The sequence below is a fragment of the Rhineura floridana genome, chromosome 7, assembly GCF_030035675.1.
Source record: "Rhineura floridana isolate rRhiFlo1 chromosome 7, rRhiFlo1.hap2, whole genome shotgun sequence".
In the NCBI taxonomy this organism is placed as follows: Eukaryota; Metazoa; Chordata; class Lepidosauria; order Squamata; family Rhineuridae; genus Rhineura; species Rhineura floridana.
This window is the reverse complement of record NC_084486.1, coordinates 112541466-112564603: the sequence shown is the minus strand read 5'-3', so window position 1 is coordinate 112564603 and position 23138 is coordinate 112541466. Positions and strand designations below refer to the sequence as shown.

Sequence of the window (23138 nt, the reverse complement as noted above, 5' to 3'; positions counted from 1 at the left end):
ATAGGTGTCCTCAGTCTTTTAAACTGTAAACTGAATAAATCTCACAGATGTAAAATAAGTTATTTTGCTGAAAGTCTAATTACCTTCCTAGAACGTAATGCAACACACACACACTAAATTAATTTGGATTATTTTGAGAGGAGATCAGGGGTGTAGTTGTCTGGGGTCTCAGAGCGTCTTAGTCCCCTTACTTTTTTGGGAGCAGGATCCCTGTCTCCATCATCCTACAAGCCAATCAGCATGAAAGGGGAGTGTGCTGGCCACTGAGAAGAGACTTCTAACATGCTTCCTTGCCTTTTCTTGCCAATGAGAATGAAACGAGATGAGTCAGCAACTGAGAAGACTCTTTTCAGTAGCTAACACTCCCCTTTCACCCTTATTGGCTTCTATGAACATCTCTTGTTGTGAGCGAAGGTGTTAACAAAGATCTCATTCTCAACCCAGCAGAGAAAAGGGGGGAGGGGGCATAGCTGTGATGATCATGAAGGGACCCTGTACTTCTGAATTACTACTGGAAGGGATTGCATTCCTTTAGTGCAGATGAGGCTTCTATTTCTCAATGATCAAATAAACAGCTTAAGCTTCTCCTCCTCCCTTTGTATGCATGTAAGCGCAACCTGTAGCAATGATGTGGATTTTACAAATGTGATTTATGTAAATGAATGTACTGAAGATCTTGACAGTAGGATTATGCCACTAGAACCAGGTGCAGTTCAATACATTTTACCTTTTAGGTTATAGAGCTGCCTGTCTGCACCTGTGCGACTGTTATCATTTCAGGTGAAACCATAATTGACAGTGTTGCACCCTAACAAGCACTGCTTTCAGTCTTCAAATTAATTTCTCTACTTGAGATACCCAGGTTGTTTTGTGATGTATGAAATTGCTACAAAAAAATCCCTGGGAATACAAAGCCAGCATGCTATGGTGAAGCGTTGCTCTAATATGTTGCTTTTCTAAATACAGAGGGTTCTATTTAATACAGTGCACATAGAGTTCCTCTCACAAAATGGGACTCCCCCTTCTTCTCATCCCATGTACCCTCCAAATGTGCTCCAGAGGGTCCTCCAACCCTCTGGAGCAGAGTTTGGGGGTGAGCAGTGAGAGGAGCTGAAATCTGACCCCAAGAGTTTTGACATTAAAACATGCCATCTACCACTTGTAGTGTGAAATTACGCATTTATTGCTGGATTGTATCATGAGTCAGTTTATTATTTTTCAGCTCTCACTATTTTGTACTCCACAGTTTGAGAGCAACTGTACAGAATGTTCTCAGGGAATGCTTCCCAGTTTCTACAGTTGTTTGAAAAAAATTAGCCCCTGAAACTTAATTCTCAGCTGCTTAATTCAGTTTGCATTTGAAGCTGTTACCTATCAAATTTGCACTTTCCGAAACAATATGAGAACCGAAACACAACCATCCTTAGGAATTCACCCTTTTTTGAATTTTGGAATGCATTTCACCACCCAATGTTTACAAAAGTTCATATGTTAGGAGAATGTGTGCATAAATATGAGTGAAAATAACATACAGAAATGCATTATATGATGCAACATGGCATGCACAAATGTGTACATTAGTCAAAGCCGCCTACAAAAACATGTTTATTCGGAGAAATTTGCACTAAAATGCTGGAGAATGTTCATGAGGATTTTTTTAAAAACAATCGCAAATTAGTCTCGAACTGTGGAGAACTGAATTTAAGATTTGAAAAATGAGAAACTGAGAGCCGAAATGGACAGACCTTCTCATCCCTATTGCATCCCTGAAATGTCTCAAGCTGACTTATAAAAGCATACAGAATACAACATTTAAAACAACATCAAAGAAATAAATAAAATAGCATTATTTATTAGAAGTGCTTATCCTGCAAAACGTAAACAAGATGTCTTTTACCCCAGCCTCTTAAAAGATGAACACCAATACAAGATCATTATACTGTATGACCCCAACTAAGAGCCAAATGGCAGGGCAAACAGGAATGTCTGGCAGGTGCCTAAAAGATGATGATGGTGCCTGGTGCATCTGTCTAGAGAGAGTATTCCACAGTTTGGGGAGCCACCACTGAAATATCCTTTGTGTGGCCACTCTGCAAGTACCTCAAAGCGACACACAAAGAAGGACCTCAAATAACAAACACAGGGTCTGGGTAGGTTCATGCCGTAGCTATACTGTATGCCTGGCAGTAACTCAGCAGCCAATGCCTCTTTCTCTCCCCCCCCCTTTTTTTTTTTTACTGGAGCTGCAGTCCCTGCAAAGGTGGGAGAGGACTCTAGGAGTGGGGAAAAATAATTTCCCTTTTTTTATTGACAGTTTTAAAATACAGCCTGCCGCTTCTTCGTGCCTCAGCAGCAGCCCAACTGTTGCATGCCTGGAAAAGATGGCTTAAGCCCAAGGGGCAGCCATCTTAATTTATTCACTGTTCCTGGGCACAATGCTACATCATCATGTAGCAGCACTCCCAGGGCCATCTGAGGCCCCATTTTCAAAATACATGGACACTAGATCGCTTGGGCTTTTAAATTGTAAATAAATGTAATGGACTGCCTTCAAGTCGATTCTGACTTATGGCGACCCTATGAATGGAGTTTTCATGGTAAGCAGTATTCAGAGGTGGTTTTACCATTGCCTTCCTCTAAGTCTGAGAGGCAGCGACTGGCCCAAGGATACCCAGTGAGCTTCATGGCTGTGTGGGGATTCAAACCCTCGTCTCCCAAGTCGTAGTCCAGCACCTTAACCACTACACCACACTGGCTCTGTATTGTAAATAGAAGAGGGCTTTAAAAAAAAAAAAAAAGCTCTTGGGCCACCTCATATGTTATGAAAACACCCAATCCAAAAGTCAATCGACTTCCTTTTCCCCACTCCAATGGCCCGTCCCATCTTTGCAGGACTCACAACTCCAATGAAAATGATGACGGAGGGAGAGGCATTTGACCCAGCCTTCACTCCCCCGCCCCTCCCTCTCCCTCTCGGCGAGCAAAACAAAGTAAGTGTCTTCTGCAATAATGTGTAGTCATGCCCCAACCATGAAGTAGCTGGATGGCCTTCAGCAAGCTATTATCTCAGCATTGGCTCTCTTGCTGCCATGACTTTGCCCCAATCCAGAACCTGTAGTATAGGGACAATTATAGTGATCTAGTTTGCACGTTGTATGTTGTGCTTATTGTAAAGTTGGGGATCTCTTCTTGCTTTTTCAGGAAGACAGGAAAGCCTTTTCATAACTTCATAAGTTGGCAGGATGTGAGAGCTGCTGAACTTGTAAAGTCCTGGAATAGATCTCTTTTACTGAAGGTGAGGAAGTATCCATGCCTTTACTAAAAGCATGGAGGGTTGGGTGTGAGGGTACACACTTGCTTCAAAGGACCAAGAAGAATTGGAGGCATGTTAGTATAGAAAACCAAGTATTTACCTAATGAATCTTGTTTTGGAACAGGCAGTGCATGGTGGTACTTCACTGCTGCACTTTTTCACTCGGATTGATCGGTTTTTGTTAGCAAGTTATCTTAATTTCACAACACAGCATGTCTCTTTAAGACTGGCTTGGGTTTTACAACATATATATGAGGTAAGGCTTGTCTTAATATTCTCTATATTGAGCTTTATATTGGCTTGCTCTTTATCCTGGCAAAGGATTCTCTTTCAGGATAATAGTGATAATAGTTTAATGTATATTATTTAAAATTAACATGGATTATAGAGTAAATTTCATTATGAAATGTGTCAACTGGTTATTTATTTATTCTTTTATTCCATTTATATACTGCCTTTCTGCCAAGGCACTTCAGGTGGTTTATAATTTAAAATATTAACACAAACAAATGGTTCAAAATATTTTCAGGCCAACTTCAAGAACTGATGGCATTAGGTCCCAGGCCTAGACATCTACTTTTGCCTTCTCCCAGGACACACAAAGTTATGGCAATATGTTTACATTTTGGTTTGTTTGTTGTGCTCTATTGCCAATTCTGGATGAACATAATACCTAGCCTGTTGGGATGAATTCAGTGCTCTGTACTTCTGAATGTATTCTCTAAGCCCAGAACAATAAAGTAATTTAGTCTGAAAGATAGCTGTGATATCCAGAATGAGAGGTAACAAAAGAAACTTCTTTTTGAAAAAAGAAGAAGTAGACAATCTGGTATAATTGCTGTAGGTTTTGGGATTCCAGGAATGGATAATAATAGCCTTCACCAATTTGGCATCCACTGATAAAGCTGTCTATTTATTTTTCAAAATCAATTCAAACTTTATTATTCAGCCACAGACCCATTAAAAGCAACATAAAATACCAAAATCATATTATTTCCAACATAAATATGAGTTAAAGTTATACATTTTAAAAGAACCAACTACACTTAAACTGACAATCCCTTTATGAATCTTTATAGTAGAGAATTTTAGTAACTTTCTGTTTTGCTAGCATCAGTCAATAAGCCAAGTTTACCCATTTATTTAAAAAAATACAGAGAAAGGCCTTTTGAGCAATAAGATGGCTCAGTAGACATGTGGAACCTTCTGGGGAAACTGCTGCCTTCGCTATAACAACACTAGTTTGTCATTGGATATCATAATGTTGCTTAATTCAACTTCTGTTGTAACTTATGTTGAAGTTTGTTACACTTGCCATGTTGAAATGTGATCTGTGTGTGTGTTTGTTTTCAGGTAGAACAAGCTATTAAAGACAATAATTGCTGTTTTGGAACAATTGACACATGGCTACTATATAAACTCACCAAAGGTGAGAAGGGTGATTAAAGAGTAAAGAAGTACATACAATCACACACACAAGTAGTTGGATCCAAAGGCTGTGAAAGTGGACTCTGCTCACACATGTTCTTCTGTCTGATTTTGAATGAATCGCCCCTCCTACTGCAGCCCTTTGTGACAGCCCATGTTGTTTAAAAGGATCCCCCAAACATTTGGAGAGGATTTTCAGGAAGTGCTGGGTAGATAAGTGGACAAAAAAGCTTTTACACAAGCAGCCTTCCACTCATGCAACAGTTGGATCCAAACCAATATGCAAAATGTGCAACATACGATACAAAAATTTCTGTGCTAAGTAGCTCAAAGTCTGCCTTGAAGGAAATTCTATTATCTCACACTATCTTTGTCACTTAATCATCCATTTTTCCTGAATTTTCTTTTTCTGAAATAATTTTGCCTTACTGGGTCACAGGAACACAAGAAGAGCCTGTTGGATCAGGCCAATGGCCCAGCATCCTGTTCTCACAGTGGCCAACTAGTTGCCCATGGGAAACCCACAAGCAGGACCTGAGGGCAAAGAACCACTCTCCCCTCATGTGGTTTCCAGCAACTGGTATTTGGAAGCATATTGCCTCCGCATGTGGAGGCAGAGCACAGCCATCCTGGCTAGTAGCCATTGATGGCCTTTTCCTCCATGAGTTTTTCTAATCCTATTTTAAATCCACCCAAGTTGGTGGACATAACTGCCTCTTGTGGGAGTGAATGTTATAGTTTAACTATGTCCTGTGTGGAAAAGTACTTTTGTCTGTCTTGAATCTTAAAACATTCAGCTTCATTGGATGCCCACAAGTTCTATATTGTTATATGAGAGGAAGAAAAGCTTTTCTCTCTTCACTTTCTCCATGCCATGCATAATTTTATACATTTCTATCATATCACCTCTTATTTGCCTCTTCTCTAAACTAAAAAGCCCCAAATGCTGCAATCTGTCCTCATAAAGGAGTCGCTCCATCCCCTTAATCATCTTGGTTGCCTTTTTCTGAACCTTTCCCAGCTCTGCAATATCCTTTTTAAGGTGAGACAATCAGAACTGTACACAGTATTCCAAATGTGGCTGTACTATAGATTTGTATAACAGCATTATGATATTGGCAGTTTTATTTTCAGTACCTTTTCTGAAGATTCCTAGGATGGTATTTGCCTTTTTTCACAGCTGCTGCACACCGGGTAGACATGTTCATCAAGCTATCCACTACAACCCCTAGCTCTCATTCCTGGTTAGTCACTGCCAGTTCAGATCCCATGAGAATATATGTGAAATTAAGATTTTTTTGCTCCAATATGAATAACTTTACACTTGTTTACATTGAATTGCATTTGCCATTTTACTACCCATTCACTAAGTTTAGAGAGGTCCTTTTGGAGCTCTTCTCAATCCCTTTTTGTTTTAGCGACTCTGAACAATTAAGCATCATCAGCAAGTTTGGCCACCTTAGTGCTCACCCCTAAGTCTTCATTTTTCCACCCTCATTGGTCCTTTGTCAGTGCCTGACTACTTCATCCATGGTCATTCATGTCTTATGTCTGAATAGGCTTGCCTAAACCAAAAAGGTTTTAGTAGCCACCAAAAAGAATACTGTATTTTATAAAGCATAAAATACATGAACTATATAGGAATGAAGTCTTAGAATGCCAATGAAGTTCAAATATTACTCTTTAGATGGTCAACTGAAAAAATATGAATAAATGGTAACAAAATAAGAAGTACACAATGCAAGAAATTCTTTGCCTACCTGTTAAATATGACTGGTTATAAACTGAAACATTAAAATTAAAATCCTGATTGAAGCAAATAAATGGCAATTATAACGAATAAAAATTAGAATATTAATTTTAAAAATTCTATTTGTTTAACTGTAACTGTTAAAATACAAAATAAGGACAGAGTTATAGTAGGATGTAGAAGATTTTCAGTTTCTGTGAAATGTAGTAAGTACCTCCTTCAGCTGAAACAACGAAATCCTAGCAGTGTATCTGCTGGAACCTCTGTCTAAACTTGTGAGGTTTTTTCCCCCTTAGGGCACTTGTTCACCTTTATGAAATCTGATATCAGAGATTCTACTCATTTTATTAATAAATTGAATGGACTGGCAACAGATACAGTTGAGGACATCCGGGTAACCTGTGTTGTTGGATCCCTTTATATCAGTATTCCTCAAGATGAAGCTCTCACCAGTACAGAACAGGTTCTACTTTATTAGTGGAAACTGCCTATGCATTTTATTGTCTTTAATGAAAATCGCTAAACAATAAACTTTATTTATTCCAGACAATTTTAGTATCAAGTCAGAGAGTTAGCAATGGAATCCTTCGTGGTTGCTGCCATTGCTCATTTATATGAGAGTTATTTTGAGGATACATTTATCCATGCAGAGTGTAATTTCTATTTGATGCCTGTGAAAGTATGATGGAGATACACTGATGATATCTTTATAACATGGTTAAGTAATGTAGAGAAATCAAAACAATTATTAGTATGGGATAAGTAAAGACCTTATCCCAGTCAGCGTCTGTGTTGGAATTATTGCTTTTTAATATGTTTTTAAAACTTTTTTAAAAAAATGTTTTTAAAGCTTTTTTAAAAAAAATATGTTTTAAAAGTTTTTTTAAAAAGATGTTTTTAAGGATGTTTTGTTGTAATATATTTTAAAGTCTGTTTTTATGATGTTTTAGAGTGTTTGCAGTGCTGTTGTTTGCTGCTCTGGGCTCCTACTGGGAGGAAGGGTGGGATATAAATCTAATAAATAAATGGTAGTATGGCTAAATAGCAGGGATAGCAATATTAACTCCAATATAACTTACAGCCGTACGGACATTAGTTGACATTTTAGTAGAAAAAGGACATATCATATATATATGTATAGGAAACCTACTGATGGCAGAACCCTTTTAAGATTTGATGGTTCACATCCCGGATAGATAAATATTGCATGAAGTATATGGTATGCTCTGAGGGTGAGACACAAATGTTCCACCTGTCAGGACTTCCTTAGGGAAGTCCAGTGGTTTATATGATGACTGTAGATCAAGGGGCTATTCATCAAATATATTGGTTTCAGCACTGGAAAGAGCACTGAATCTTGATGGGAATATATTTACGGGACCTAAGCAAAGAACTCCAAATGGGAGAATGATATGTAGTATGACTTATGATAATGTTAGCTTGTCCCTTAAAAGAAGTATTATGTGCCACTGGTACATTCTAGATAATATCTCAGAAGCAAAAGAGAAAACTAACACCTTTAAATAATAAATAACTTATTAATTTAATAAATAAATTTATTTATTAATTATCATCTAAAACATCTAAAAGTGTTTAAGAAACCGTCTAACATTTAAAGATTGGTTGGTGAAGAGCAATACTCCTTTTCATAAACGTAATCATTGGGCAGCCTAACCTTCGTTAACACCACTGAAGGACAATCCCCTGTCAACTTTCCAAATATTATAACCTACTCAGAGATTGCAAGGCTTTAGCAATGCACAAGATAGGAAGACCCTAAGAGTTAAGATTCTTTACCATCTGTAACATCATTAATATATCACAAGGGCATGGGGATAAGCAAGACGTTCTGTGCAGATCAACAGAAACCTTAAGGAAAGAACTGGTAAATATTAGGTAATATTGGGAATAAAAGAGGGGATATAATATTGGTTAAAATTTAACCAGTTAACCATTGAACACTTTCTAGAATATTCACACAGTACAAAAGAATACATGTGTTGGGCTATTTATAAGATCACCTCATGTAAGATAGACTTTGCTGTCTAAAGAAGCATGGTGGATTCTCAACTTACATACTTTGGTCCCTAGTGAAGACTAGGAATTGGCCCCATGGCTTGCAGTGTGCCCCCCCTGCCCCTTCATCAAATGAGCACCCTTTTATGAGACTAGCATGTGAAGGAGGCTAGAGTCACACTTCTGTTCTGTTTTAATCCCCAGGTGTGGTGTATGCTACAGACTATTCAAGTGCCAGTTCCACTGCATTTTTTGATCCCTTTAAGGTATGAGTAGTTCTCTCTCCACAGCTGCTGCAGTATTTGCTCTGTATTGCTTTTAATTCCCTTTTTTCATATGCATGTGGTTTCAGCTGCAGTGGAGTGTGTTCCTTAGCAAGTTACTTTCCATTCCAATATCAATTTTTCCCCCAGTGGAGGACACAAGGTAAGACCAAAGGCCTAATGAATAAGTGCACATGTGTGTGTTTTCTGAATAAAAGCAAATGTCAGTCTATAAATGGAAAATATTACAAGATGCCATAATTAAGATTTAAAATAGAAGTGACATATCTTTCACACTTGTAAAATACCTGTAGTTAGTCCACTTGTTATAGCTTTGTTAACCTTTAACAGGCCACTAATCGTTAAACTTCTATGTTTGTTTTAAGTCACAGCTTTGGAACAGTTGATGCTGAAATATTTGGAGTGCCTATTGTAGTAGCTGCTTTGGTAAGTGAAAAGCCTTTTCTCCCATTCCCTTAGAAATACTGTATTTGTAGATCCGGTAGGGTACCATGTCAAATGTATTAGTCCTATAAATTCTCCAGAGAGAACGTTCAAAATACAGGTCAATCTGTGTTGTTTCTACTATGTATAGCTAAAAGTACCTATTCTGAGCTTCTTAAAATGGATATTGGTCCCTTGGAGCATGTCATGGCACTTCTGTGCACTAGTTTCATATCCAATAAATAACTTTAGTTCAAGAAAGAGTTTACATAGAACACTGAAATCTAAAACCAGCAATTTTCTTCCATGTTAGTTATGGTCTTTCATGTTTAACCTCCTTTTATCTTGTAGAACATGCCTTTTCATAGCTGAAGGGCATGGTTTTTCACTAGCAGGCACTTGCCTTTTTATTTATTTTTTTGAAATTTTCCCTTTGTTGGAGTGAATTAAATGTTAATTTGACATCTCTGAGAGAACCTCTGCATCCCTTCAGCCTAATGAGTTGTATCCAATGCTGCAGTTCTGCTTGCAAAACAGAATTTCCTCCTCTACCCTGTAGGCCCCTGCAAACCGTCAAATCTGCTCCAGAGAGTTAGGGGACCCTCTGGAGCAGATTTTTGGGGCACACAGGGAGAGGAGGGGAAGGGGAAGTCCTATTGTGCGAGTGGAAAGCCACTCACACAGCGTTTGATAAGACCCTATAACATTAAATGTTGTGAATAAGAGTTGCATAGGTTCTCAAGCTATGTTTAGGAAACAGTTTTGCCTTCTTTTTGTCTGGAGTATTAAGTAGTGGGCAGATGCTTGTTTCTATAGTTGTGTAGCTTTCTTAGTAATGTGTAACAATCTGAGTGTAAACGGGAGAAATAGCAGTGTAAAAAATGACAGAGGTACTGTAAGATGAGATTCCTAATCCCTAAATTGTCTTTTAAAAATGCATAGTGGAAGAGTACAGTAGTCAAGCCCAACAATCCTTATGGCTATGCAAATGTAAACCACATAGTTTTGCCCGTTGCACAGTTCTCTGTTCTGAAGAGATATGGGGAAAAGTGAAACAATACTTGTTTGACGTATGTACTTTGAACATTCAATGCTGCTTTGCTCCTTGAGTTCAAACTGCTCCCATAATATGATGGTATTTGGAACCAGCTCCACAATTGAGGGGGCCATGGGCAAAGTGTCTTGTGGGGCCCTCTCCTCTAACAGTGAGACTTGGATGGTTTACCTAGCTGTGATGGCGTGCTTAAAACAGCATTAACTGTTTGGGTTTAGCTACCCTTTTAATTTCCCGCAATGTCCCTGAGTTAAAAGTTGGCTAGATCCTGCTGCCTGGTTCTGCTTGCAGTGCCTGACAAGAAAACCAATTTACGGGAATCTGGGGCAGGCATTAGTAATAGGGCCCTGCTAGGTTTCCTCAGATGCTGGGTGCTGATGCTAACCCTGGTCATACTGAAGTACTGGACATAAATGGGGCAACCTTTCATCTTTTTAAAACTTTAATAAGGCAGCTTCCTATGTTCTTATTCCTCTTGTTGCCTTTACGTCTTTCAAAAAAGGAAAATACATAAACCAATACAAAATTATCTTGTAGTTGTCACTAACAACCTGCTGATGATGATTTTGTTCATTTTTTTTTTGTTTTTGTACTATAGGTGGCAGATCAACAGGCAGCCATGTTTGGAGAGTGTTGTTTTGATATAGGTGATGTTAAGGTCACCATGGGGACTGGTTCATTTTGGGATATTAACACTGGAAGCAAAGTTCATGCATCTAGGAAAGGTAAGGCTTGTATGTTTGCATTCTAAAACTCTGGGTGACAAGAATTATTGTGGACACAGACATTCCCAAAAAGGGAAAGGTGTTTTTATTTTGTAATGAGACTCAAAGGCAACCAAAGCTTGATTTCTGAGAGAAATTGACTTTAAGGTTGTTCATGGAAGGAAATATTACTCCCCCCCCCATGTACTGCAGCTGTCTGCAAGCCCCCCAAAAGCCTCTCTGGAGGATCAGGCAGCCCTTCTTGAATCATGGGTGGATGAAGAGTGGGAAACGTTTTCATCCATGTTTTTAAGTTACATTATGGATCCAAGCCACAGAAATCAATAAGAAAATATATAGTGCTCTAAGGTATTCATTTAGCGTGCCAATATCTGTCACCTTCTCCGTTTGTCAGAGAATCGTCAAGAATATTTCTTGGTGATTGGGGCTCAGCTGCATTAGTCAGTAGTTGCAGGATGGAGGGGTCAGGTGAATAACTAGTTTGGAGAGGGAGAAACAACTTATGAATAGTCTCCAAATGTAATGTTTGAAAATTCAATATAGCTGCTGCATATTAGGAAATAAAAGCTATCCTAAAGTAGACAATCCCAATTTCATTCTATTTTTCCCATTAGAGAAAATGCACCTGTTCTAGTTGGGGGTCACTGTGAAAGAAATTAGCTGAACTTTTACAATATTTTTATTATTATTTATTAAATTTATACCCCGCCTTACGGCCAAAAGGCCCTCAAGGCGGCTTACAAAAAACACGAATATAGCAATACAGCAATAGAACATAATACAGCAATACAGCAATAAAATAATACAATTCTCAAAATTAAATAACAAATAACATTATTAAAAAGAAAAAAAGAAAACAGCAATTATGTCATGGCCCCTTCGGAGGACTCATCAGACGAGGATGACTCGGGGGGTAACAGCAGCAGACCCAGAAGGAGAAACGGAGGAAACTCCTGAGAACCCAGCTCCTTCTCCCCCTCAGCTGCAGAGCACCCCAGACACAGCTGAAGCCCTTCAGCCAGACGCAGACAGTGAACAGGATACTCCCCCCTCACCTGCAGAACGTAGACAACAGACGGTCAGGCAGAAGAGGGGCAGGCCTGTCCACTTAAGGCCAAAACGCTGAGGGCTCACACCTGCTGACAAACCTGCTCCTTAAAAGAGAAAAATTTGGCTTCAGCTTGTTGCTGACTACAACGTCAGGTGTGGCTTCGTGTGTTTCCAGATTCCCTGAACCTTATCTCGGACTGACCCCTTGGCAATTGAACCCGGACCTCTACTGACCTCACTTCTGGACTTCTGGCTTGGCACGTAAGCTTGGAAAGGGCCTTGCCCTTATCACGCTCCATCCTTGTTAGCCTGGCAGATTTACGACCAAGCTGCCAGCTAAGGACTTTCCCGCCCTGGTAGATACCCAGGAATTTCCAGCCCCGCCTGCACTGCTGTCTCAATGCAGAGCTGACAAATTACAAGCTTCCAGTAGTGGGTATCATACTGTAGGAATCATACTATATCCTTCTGATCTTGTTGGACATTCTGCCATGAGTTGTCACGGCTTCGTCTCCTGCATGGTTTTTATCCAGCTCTTCCAGCTGTATTTCTGTGGCCCTTGGTGGAGATAACATGCTCACGAATCCAGCTCTGGAGCTCGAGATCGTCGACGCGCTCAATATGTTCGTAGATGGCATAGTTGTTAGGGTGTAGATGTTACGGTGCACCGACTGGAAGTGCCCAATCTCGATGCGGGTGGCCGCTGAGTTAGAGAGGCCAAACTGCGGCTGTGGTGGACCCGCCCTGGAAGTTCATGGCCGGCCGGCCTGTGAAGCAGGGCTGGGACCGGGACCAGGAGGTGGAGGTGGCGGCAAAGAAATATTGTACAGCCTGGATGGTATCGCTAAAGTCGTGGCTAGCAGTGTTGCCCCGTGGATAATCCTTCAGCTTCCTGCCGCTCAGGTTGAGGGCACCGCTGGCCACCACCTCTTCCAGTGCCCGCTCCATGGAGCACGTCCACGATGACAGGCCCCCTGCCGCCAAAGCAGCCATGGTGGCATCCCCTCCTCCTCTTTCTCTGCCTGGGCAGCCCCCAGCAGCCGGGCAGCCCCCCGCGGCCAGGCTGCTGCTGCTGCCTTCTGGCATGGGCACCCCAGAGCCCCTGCCTGAGCAACCTCCTTTGCCACCGCCGCCGTCCACTATTGCTGCGGCCGCCATCTTTGTCCTTTTCCCATATTGATTCCCATCTACAATATGGTCAACTAACTTTACCAGTTCCATATTATTTCATTTGGGAACAACCTGTTTGCTCAGATGCACAAGCACATGTAATTTCCTTTGTGAATTGAGTCTCCCAGCTGCACACTTCCCAAATCCCCTCTCCCACTGTCGGCTGGTATGAATGCTCAATTTCCTTTGGAGGAATCTTGTCATAGACATACAGAGCCAGGCCACTGGACATGTCTACAGATGAGGTTGTACATTACCATTAAAAGATAAAAAATATTTGCATACCCATACATATTTTGGAATTTAATCTTCCCATATTAGGCTGGTTTGTCAATCCTCAACTTAATTGGTTAAAACATTTCCTGCACAATCACTGATTAAATGAGCTCCCTATTTTACTCTTTTAATGAGATAAAAACATAGTTCCTAGTAAGACTTCCTCTTTAGCTTACATAGCCATGTGTGGGAGAGCACACACAATGCACCAACATGAGTCATTAGCCTGTGTTTTTGGCTTTTGCTCCTAAGAAAGCCATGCTTTATTTCGTCTATATAATGGGGTAAATAAATGAACCATTTTTTCCTTAACAAAGATCAACATCATAGGTTAGTTACGCAAGAAGCATCTGTTCTTTTCCACAGTTTGCTATGTGTGCTTGGCTGAATTTATTTATTTATTATTTGATTTATATCCCGCCCTTCCTCCTGGCAGGAGCCCAGGGGCACCCCACAATTATTTGGGTTCCATTTGGGGATGCTTTTATTGGGCATATACACATATTCTCAGAAGTCTATTAAATGACTAGATGATTGCAGCTGTTAAATTAAGTTTTATAGTGGGGTGACCATGGGGATCCTATTATAATCTTGAACTAATTCATAGTTGCACCTTTGCATAAGGAACAGGCTTACAGATTGGGAACATTCCTGATAATTGCATTGCTTTTTGATGTCCAGTTGACAGCCAAAGTCAAGAGAGCATTTAATCAGTTTCACCTTGCATACTGGCTATAGCCCTTTTACGGATCCATGAATAACTGAACCTGTATCTTAAGCAATGGCTTTCATTTTGTTTTAAACTGTTTTAATATTGTATTTTATATTGTTGGGGCCTGCCCTGGAACCTTCTGGGGAAGGGTGGGTAATAAATTTAATAATAATAATAATAATAATAATAATTTTATAAGCACAAGAATGAACATATTTGCCTAATATTACTAATTAATTTATATATAGGCATTTATATGCCACTCTCAATAGCTTTTACAAAGAGATCACAAATCATATTTAAAAACAGAGTGGTATTCAATTCTAGTCCTACTCAGAGTAGACTCATTGAAGTTAATAGACATGACTAACTTAAGTTCATGAATTTTAATGGGTGTACTCCGAGTAGGACTTGGTTAAATACAACCCAAAGTAAATGTGCGTCTACTTTAGTAACAAACTCTAAACCGTGATGGCTTCTGACTTCCCGGAAGGATTGCTCCGCCTGTGGCTGCCTCTGAGATGAGCTCTGTCTCAGAGGAAGCTTTTTTCAGTTTAAAATCAGTCAAAAGGGAACTTTGACTGGTATAAATGTTCTCCCAGGCAAGGGTGAACCGAAGAGATTATCCACAAAAACTTTGTTGGGCTGTTGGTGGCTGGAATTGATCAGGAATTCCCTGGGAAAGGAAGGCATACCTAGCAGCCGAGGACGGAGTTAGGACTTGCAGCAAGCTGGGCTGAAAAAAAGCGAGACGTTTTTTCTTTTAAACGATCCACAACGGGCGAGCTTTCTTCTGTCTAATCTTATCATTTGGCTTAAATTACTACAGTAAAAGAGATTTGTTTAAGAATCAGCAATTAAGATACCTGGGTGAGTTACACTTCTCTTTTTTATACAAGGAATTAAGGAGGAGGAAAGAAAATTTAAAAAGCTTATCTTATTTTTTATGGCAAAAAGCTGGCCTGAATTTGGAAACTATAAAGATTAAAACGGATGAGGGGCAACTTACCTGAAGAGAAAATCTGATTTAGATGATTATTTGATTGATATATGTCTGGGACTACTTTTTCTTGGATTACTTTCTTTAGACGAATCTGCTGTTCGTGTATGTTACTAATTGTTCGGCGCTGTGAACCAAATTTGTTTTGCATTCTTGGACGTGCGGGAGATAAGAATTGTGCTGGCCAGATGATGTCAACAGGCCTGGAATATTAACTCCCATTGCTGGAAAAAGAAGCAAATTACTCTTTGCTTGGGAATTGTGGCTATATTGGAAATTTGAAGGGGTTTTTTTTCCGGCTTTAAGAATGACAATCAAAGAAGTGGCAGAGACCCTGGATGTACCCCTGGAAGGGTTTTCCCCTCTGGATATGTTTCAGAAGATAATGGATGAGATTAAGATAACGAAACAAGAACTGAGACAGAGTAGACAAGAGATGGCAACTGAATTTGGTAAAGTGAAACAGGAGTTGAAAGAAATAAAGGATTATATGAGAAAAGAAGCAGATGGACAAGCAATAGAAGAAGAAAAAGAAATTAAAGGGAAGGAGCAAATTCTGGAGATTGGATCAGATATATCAAATGTGGAATTGGAAAAAGATTTGGACTTTATGGCAAAAATTGAAGGGAGGATGCAAATCCTGGAGATTGGAACAGATATATCAAGTGTGGAACTGGAAAAATATTTGGAGTTTGTGGATCCTGGAGATAAAGATTACTGTTTGGAATTCGGCGTTGTCCCTGGAGAAATTGATGAAGATATCAGAGATAAAGCTATCAATGTTTCGATGGAATTTCTGGACTGGAATGATTTGATGGAACTTGAAATAGAGAAAATTTATAGAATTAATTCCAGATATGTGACAATGGAAAAACTCTCAAGAGATGTGCTAGTGCATTTCGTAAAAAAGAGGAACAGAGATATGACTTTACAACAATATTTCAGCAACACATTCAGAATTGATGGCAAGGAAATATTTGTGATAAAGGAAATTCCCATCAGACTCTTACTATATGACTATGACTATGACAGCAAGATTATTATGGGTGCAAGGATGGAAGTTGGAAGATGGAATTAACACTGATAATGGAAGAATGGCTATTGAAATTACTGGACCTAGCAGACTTGATGAGATGGATTAATTGACATGTTTATTTGGAGAAAGATCGATGGATATATTTCTCAAGGAGTGGAAGCCTCTCTTTGACTTTTTGCGGAAAGAATAAAGTGATGTTAATGAGATTTGATGATTAATTAAGATAACTACTGGAGGAAAGTGATTTTGTAATGTATTAAGAGACAGGTTTGTTATATATCATAGACCTATAAATGATCTGCGACAAATCGGAAGTCAACATTTTATTTTATTGTTTAATTTGTTTCTTTTTTGTTTTGTTTTGTTTGAAAGTTTGAATAAAAATTAATGATAAAAAAATAAAATAAACCGTGATGGCTTCTAACTTTTAATATTTAGTAATTTTAGACACTGTTCTTTGATATTTTGATAATGATGGCTTTTGACATGCCTTTTTATTTTTGTTGAATCGAGCAAAAAACCTAAGTGCAGAAGTAGGCAGTTTTATTTCACCAGGAAAGTCACTGGATGTCTGCAAGCTACTGGTCATATCTAAACTAGTATTTTGGATGCAAGACATTGTTTGTGTGTGTTGTTGTTTTAAAAGAGTTCAGATGTCAGCAAGGGCCTGTGACTACATAGTTTCATTGTACACATGTAATAAAATACTGGTTTTGTTGGAAAAGCAAAGGGATATAATGGTTAGGATGTGTACTAAACGCATAAACTCACTCATGTCTTATTACTTTAAGGCTTGTATCCATTGGTTGGTTGGAAAATTGGGAAAGAAGTGATCTACTTAGCGGAAGGCAATGCTTCAGATACTGGGAATACTATTAAATGGGCTCAGAGCTTAGGTGAGTAGCTTCATTTAACTCTTTGAGCTTGAAATCATTTAGGCTGCAATCCAATACATGTCTACTCAGACGTAAGCTCCACTGGGTTCAATGGGACTTACTCCCAGGTAAGTGTGTATTGGATTGCAGCCTTAGTATGTAAAGCATGACCTAGGACTACATTGCTAGCTTTCAAATATAGATGAGATTAATATTTTGTTCCTTTTGATATTTTTAGCAATTTATCAGAATTTCTTGTGCTGTTTGATTGCTTCTTATGATGCAGAAGCCTGTTGAGACTCCAAATTATGTTAAAAGATTTAAGGCAAATATAAATTGAATACCTGCTACTATGTATTTTTTAAAATGTAAAAAGTGGAAAACAAAGTAAACTTAATATTATTTACATTTTGGTCACTAAGTGCACTGAAAAGAAGTATTTTCAGATTTTCACTTGCTGACATTTTCCTCAATACACTTCTGAAGTCTTCTAGCTCCCAAGAATGTCTGCTTTTCTCATCATGTTGTAAAATATCTTCCAAATTTGTTATAGCATGTATGTGTGTGTGTTAGAGCAGGGGTTCTCAGACTAGTCCGTGAATCACCAGTGGTCCATGAGGTTCTTTCAGGTGGTCTGTGGCATGTCTGCATTAAATGTTCGAATTACTTTTTTTAATTGCTTCTTTTATTTCTTTTATTGTATTACAATTTTAAGTCAGTACAATTTTTTTCTATAAACTAAACTAGAACTAAAAGAAGCAATGATAATTTAGTAAAACATCATATAGTATCTAGCACTTTTGTGACAACAGGCAGAAAAATAATGAAGTGGTTTGTCAAGTCCTTGAATAATTTTCAGATGGTGGTGGTGGGGAGATTGGGAACCACTGTGTTAGAGTATCCATTACTGTGGCCTGGATCGAAAGAACCTCTCAACTAATTTTAGGGGGGAAGATATGCAAAGATTTGGGAAGCAGTGGCATAAATTAATTCATGTGTCTTGTGTATTTTCACAGGTCTTTTTTCCAGTGCTGAAGAGACATCAAAAATGGCCCATAGTTTAGTAAATTCAGGAGGAGTTTGTTTTGTTCCATCTTTTAGTGGATTACAGGTAAAATGACAACAATTAATTAATCTGTCAAAATGACAGGCTGTCACACCCCAAAAATGTATGTTCATAATCAGAAAGCATATTTCATTCAACCTTCAACATCTTCTGCATCAGTATAGAATTGGAAAGTCTCCATATTTGTAAAACTATGATGCTTATTGCTGTTTTAATTTTCCTTTTCTTACTATGCTGCATCTTTCTTGTCATCTGTAAGTTATTTTTTCTTATAATTTCAGTCCATTCTTAGACATCTGCTATCAGAACAAATCCTTCCATATCTTATTTTCATATCTTTTTATTTTAGATACCAGTGAATGATCCTTATGCATGTACTTCATTTATGGGGATCACACCTTCCACCACCAAAAAACATCTTGTTCGAGCTGTGTTGGAATCTGTAGCTTTCAGGTACTCAGTCAGCGTGCCCAGTTAAAATCTCCAAAACAGAGATTTGCTCTCAGGGCCAATGTTAGAGGTGGGCAAGCTGGATGGTCGCCCGGGGCTCCTAGCAGAGCTGAGGGACTGGTTTTTGTTTTTTTTAATGTACTGTCTGCAGTGAGCTAGAGTGGCAAAAAGCAAGTGTCTGTAACCTTTTTTTCAAGGTGCTACAGGTTGTTTGGGTACTAACTACAAAAATGATCCTTTTTCAATTTGGTTTAAAGTATGTTTCTTTTTCAGCTTTAGCTTTGATGTCATTTGTGCTAGGTAAAAATCAGTGGAACACAGATTTACATTGAAGCAATGTTACTGAGCACTTAGCACTTTAAACACTATAAGCACTATATAATAACAAAATAAAGTCATAAGCTGTAAGAGGTCAGCTGGATATCTTTTTTATAATTTTGTTTATTACTTTTAAAGATATAAATAATGGATATTCTAAAATACAGAATGCTTACCAAAGATAGGAACTGCTGCAAGAATATTAAAAGTAAAACCTGTGATAGCTGAGGAGGGAATGTTGGAGCTCAGGGAGGATAGCTTGTAGCAGGGACAATTTTGTGTGTGTGCTGAACATAATAAAGAATATGGGCCTACAACTCCATGAGAGTCAGCCTTTCAGAGACACCCACATGACAGACTTCATTGGAATTCTAGAACTGGAGCTGAAGTGCACTGAAAGCAGAGCAGCAAATAAGAGGTAGCTTGCTCTGGGCTCTTTTCATAGGCATTGCTGGGGAAAAGCCTGGGAGTAGCAGGGTCTGTTACAACTGTTATGTTTTGCAGTCTTGCATGCAAGCCTTGTGAGCACTACAGAGCTGCCGGAGGGGACAGGACTAGGGCTATTTGCCCCACACCACCACAAAACAAGGGGTCCCCTGCTTCAGTCCTTGTGTGTACCATTGGCCCCTGCAGTGATCCTGGTACATCGCTCTCTAGAATTCTTGATGTTTTGTTTAAAGTTTTCATAAGAAGAAATGATATATTAGAGTTCTAAGATAACACTGAATCTCAACATGTAATTGTGACATAATGGGACCCCTCCCCAGCCATCTTGAAATAAATATTTTACATTATTAAGAAACAGCCTTTTTGGACCAGAGGGCAAATTTCAAATTTTGAGAATTCTGGGAGCACCATTCACACAATGGCTGTCATGAAGGGCACAGGGCAACACAAAATTAGAGAGTAGTCATGGTGAAGCTTTTCCCATAATTGTATTCCAAACTATAAAAGGCCTGACCTGCTGAATTTCTGCCTGCCACACATTGTTAAAGGCACAAGAACCCTATTTTTTCCCGATGCCAATCCTAAACCAATGCCTAGGCTGCTATCCTATACCCTTACCTGAAAGTAAGGGCCATTAAACACAGAGACTTACTTCTGAGTAGCCATGTGTACCATTGAACTGTACATTAACTATACAGTGAATTTTAATGAGTCTTTAGTTTCTGCTAAGCAAGAGTCATGGCTAAGCCTCTTAGCAAAGTTTTCACATTTTCCTTTGGGGGGGGGAATTCTTTAACATTCACCCACACTTATTGTGTAGCAGTATTTGCAGAAAATAACTTCTAGGCACTACCTGAACTCAGGTGAACCCAGCACAGTAAAGATGCAACCTGGTTGCCAAGGAAAAAGAAAGGGCAAACTATGGAAATTGCAAGGACTTAAAAAAAAAAGGCAGAAGCAAGAAAAATGCACTGAAAAGGAGAACAAAGCAACAGCTCGTGACAGCCCCAGAGATTCCTTTTGCCTGGTATCCAAACAACTCACTTATCAATCACAGCTCTGACTTCACTCATTGGCTAATGCACAGACTAATAACAGTGACAGACAGGAGCAGGCAGGCAGGCTCATTTCACATAAATCACTTAGAAGGGCACCTCACATTTTGCTCCATGTCTTTCTTTCTAGGAGGGCTAGAGACTTACTTTTTTTTAAAAAAAAATAAACCTCAGTCTGGGCTATCTGCTGGATGTGCCTGTGGGTGATGGGTTGGCAGACCCCAGAATAGATGCTAATTTAAGGCTTAATCTGGTTATAAAATGTATCCTTGGGAGGCTGGAAGGAGAGCCCAACCGTAAGGTAGTCTAAACCAATCACAGTAAGGATAAGAGATAATATTGGTCAAGCAGGCTTATGACTGGCCCAGGCCAAGTAGCCCCATGTAAGGATAGAAGGAACAGGGAAGGCTTTGAGGAGGGATTCTGCAGCAGAGTAGGCACCTGTTCTTGTCACAGAAAGAGCTCCAGGCCCATCGGGGAAAGAGTTCAAGTAGTCAGTGAGTGAATGAGTATATGCTATCTAAGATTTTGAGGCAAGATGCCACTGGAGAATAACTTCTGTGGCACTTACCACAAGGAAAGGAATGGTGTGAGGCCAGGCCTTAAGGGAAGGATCCTTCCTGAGTGAGTAGTGGAAAAGGCCAGAAGGAGGGCACAACCAGAAGACCTGTGAGACTAAGCCCCAGGAAGCAGAAAGAAGGTCTGCTGGAAGGAATTTGGAATTTGGAGGTACTTGGGAGAAGCACAGCCCAATTCCTACTCCCATATTCCCCTGTAAGAAAAAATGAATCACATCCATCATTCTGCTTGATCCCAGGGCAAGGAGGAGCTACAGGTGAAAATTCTCATATGTAGTCCCTGAATACAATAATTCTGGCATGTAGCCCCCAGCTTTGTACCCACATACATGGGTCCTTGAAGGGGGCAGCAGCAGCAGGGCCACCAACTTCACACCTGTACTGGGCTCCATAAACCCTCTGGATGGCCTAGCAAAGCTGACGACCAGGGGAACAGGAGGTACCAAAGGCACTCCTCACCCATGGTGCTACTTATCCTACAGTCAGCCCTTTTGCACTATTATTTGTTTATACTGATTCTGCTGCTGTCCTGCTAACTGATTCTATAAACTTTGACATACCTGGTTGCTGTTTGTTCAGAGTTCACAGAGATACAGAAAAAAATACACCAGGGTCTACATGCCAGACAGTTTCCACTAAATGTTGTCAATCTCCACTTACATGCTTTTAATTTAAAAAAGCCCACTCACTTGCAAACCAAGGCAGAAAAAAAGCCCATCCCAGCCTTAAAAGTCACCTGTACCTCATACAATATTTTCCCTTTTGACTTCAAATAACTGATAGAACCTGTCTGAAAACAGAGTGTTTTGCCCATTGCTGTTTAATTTTAAAATTCAAGTTGAGCAGGTAGAATGTCAGTTATTTATCCATGGCTTTGCTATGGATAACAAAAGGCAGTTGGATTAACAACTCGCAAATAACAAAACAAACCACAATTATTGTTAATATTTTAGCACTGAGGTAAATGTAAATGCTTCAATATTTTGGTTACTCGGAAGATTAAATTAGATAACGGCTCCATCTGTGGCCATTACTGATGTGCCCAATAAAAAGTATATTAATCTTGATTGTGACCTTTTTCCTCTTCTGCTGTAGTAGATAGAGGCCATGCACCAGTAATAAATGAGAAAACATATTCTACTCTGTCTACCACTGCTGTGTCAGATTAGAATGATGGTGGACCGAGATGGGGCATTGCTGCTATAGCCTATAGCAAGTGTTGCCAACGGAAAGCCTATGGGCACCAGTACCTTCTATAGCACCTGCAAAACATCCCAGTAAATACCCCTCAAAAATTCAAAATACGTGAGAGACAGCTTGTTCTTCCTGCTCAGTGCCTGTTTGCACTTCGTCACATTCTCCTACATTGAATGAACCCCCTTAAACATGTCCACATTTTATTGGATGCCCACCTTCACTTCCATTCTGAACAGAGGAGAGGTGCAAAGCACTTCTCTCCATGAATGAGTGTATCAGTGGCTGATGTAGATGCCTTTCCCCATTAATTGAGGGGGGTGGAGTATGCCGGCAATCATTTTGTAGCCTTGTCTTTTTTATTTTAGATGTGGCAGACATTATGCCACACACCCACAGTGGCCATTTTGTGGTATACCACGCCCTGCAACAGCTGTTTTGTGACTGCCATCCACAGCATTTTCTCAAAATTTCAAGTGTGACTACTGACCAAAAAAGGTTGGTGACCCCTGGCCTATAGGCTTTGAAGTGCTTTGCCTATTGAGGTTAGAAGCTCCTTATTAAAGTTTAGTTTTTGCAAGTGATGCAAAACTTTTAAACTAGTTTTGTGGCTTGTCCACTGATTTTTAGTATGTTTTTAATTTGTTCTATTTTCTGTGGTTTTGTTGATTATGGTATTCTACTGTCTGATTGCACAATACTTTAACCTTTGAGAACAGTAGCCTAAAAATGTACTGTATAATACACATGGGAAAGATAAAGTATTATAAAGAACTGAATTGCTCCAGTTTATTTTACAATAGCTTACTTAAAGCTCATTATGAACGCCTATTTAATTGTCTTGCTAGTTTTGATTGAACTGTGGTCTGTAACTAACTGCATACTGTGCTTCTAAAGCTCATGTTACTCTTGTATAAA

General features: G+C 39.4%; 1 protein-coding gene across 4 annotated transcripts in view; it reads left to right on the top strand.

Moving 5' to 3' along the window:
- The window catches only part of GK5 (glycerol kinase 5), a 50218-nt gene that overhangs the window by 19308 nt on the left and 7772 nt on the right, over positions 1–23138 (top strand). For 2 of the 4 annotated variants that reach the window (XM_061636915.1, XM_061636919.1), the window contains 10 exons: positions 3202–3295; positions 3438–3569; positions 4667–4742; positions 8712–8773; positions 8860–8933; positions 9157–9217; positions 10867–10993; positions 17029–17133; positions 18129–18223; positions 18528–18631. In XM_061636915.1, coding sequence (XP_061492899.1) covers positions 3202–3295; positions 3438–3569; positions 4667–4742; positions 8712–8773; positions 8860–8933; positions 9157–9217; positions 10867–10993; positions 17029–17133; positions 18129–18223; positions 18528–18631 — 930 coding nt within the window. Of the gene's footprint in view, positions 1–3201; positions 3296–3437; positions 3570–4666; positions 4743–8711; positions 8774–8859; positions 8934–9156; positions 9218–10866; positions 10994–17028; positions 17134–18128; positions 18224–18527; positions 18632–19450; positions 23105–23138 lie in introns of those variants that run through there. The other 2 variants (XM_061636917.1, XM_061636916.1) reach the window with 2 other exon arrangements.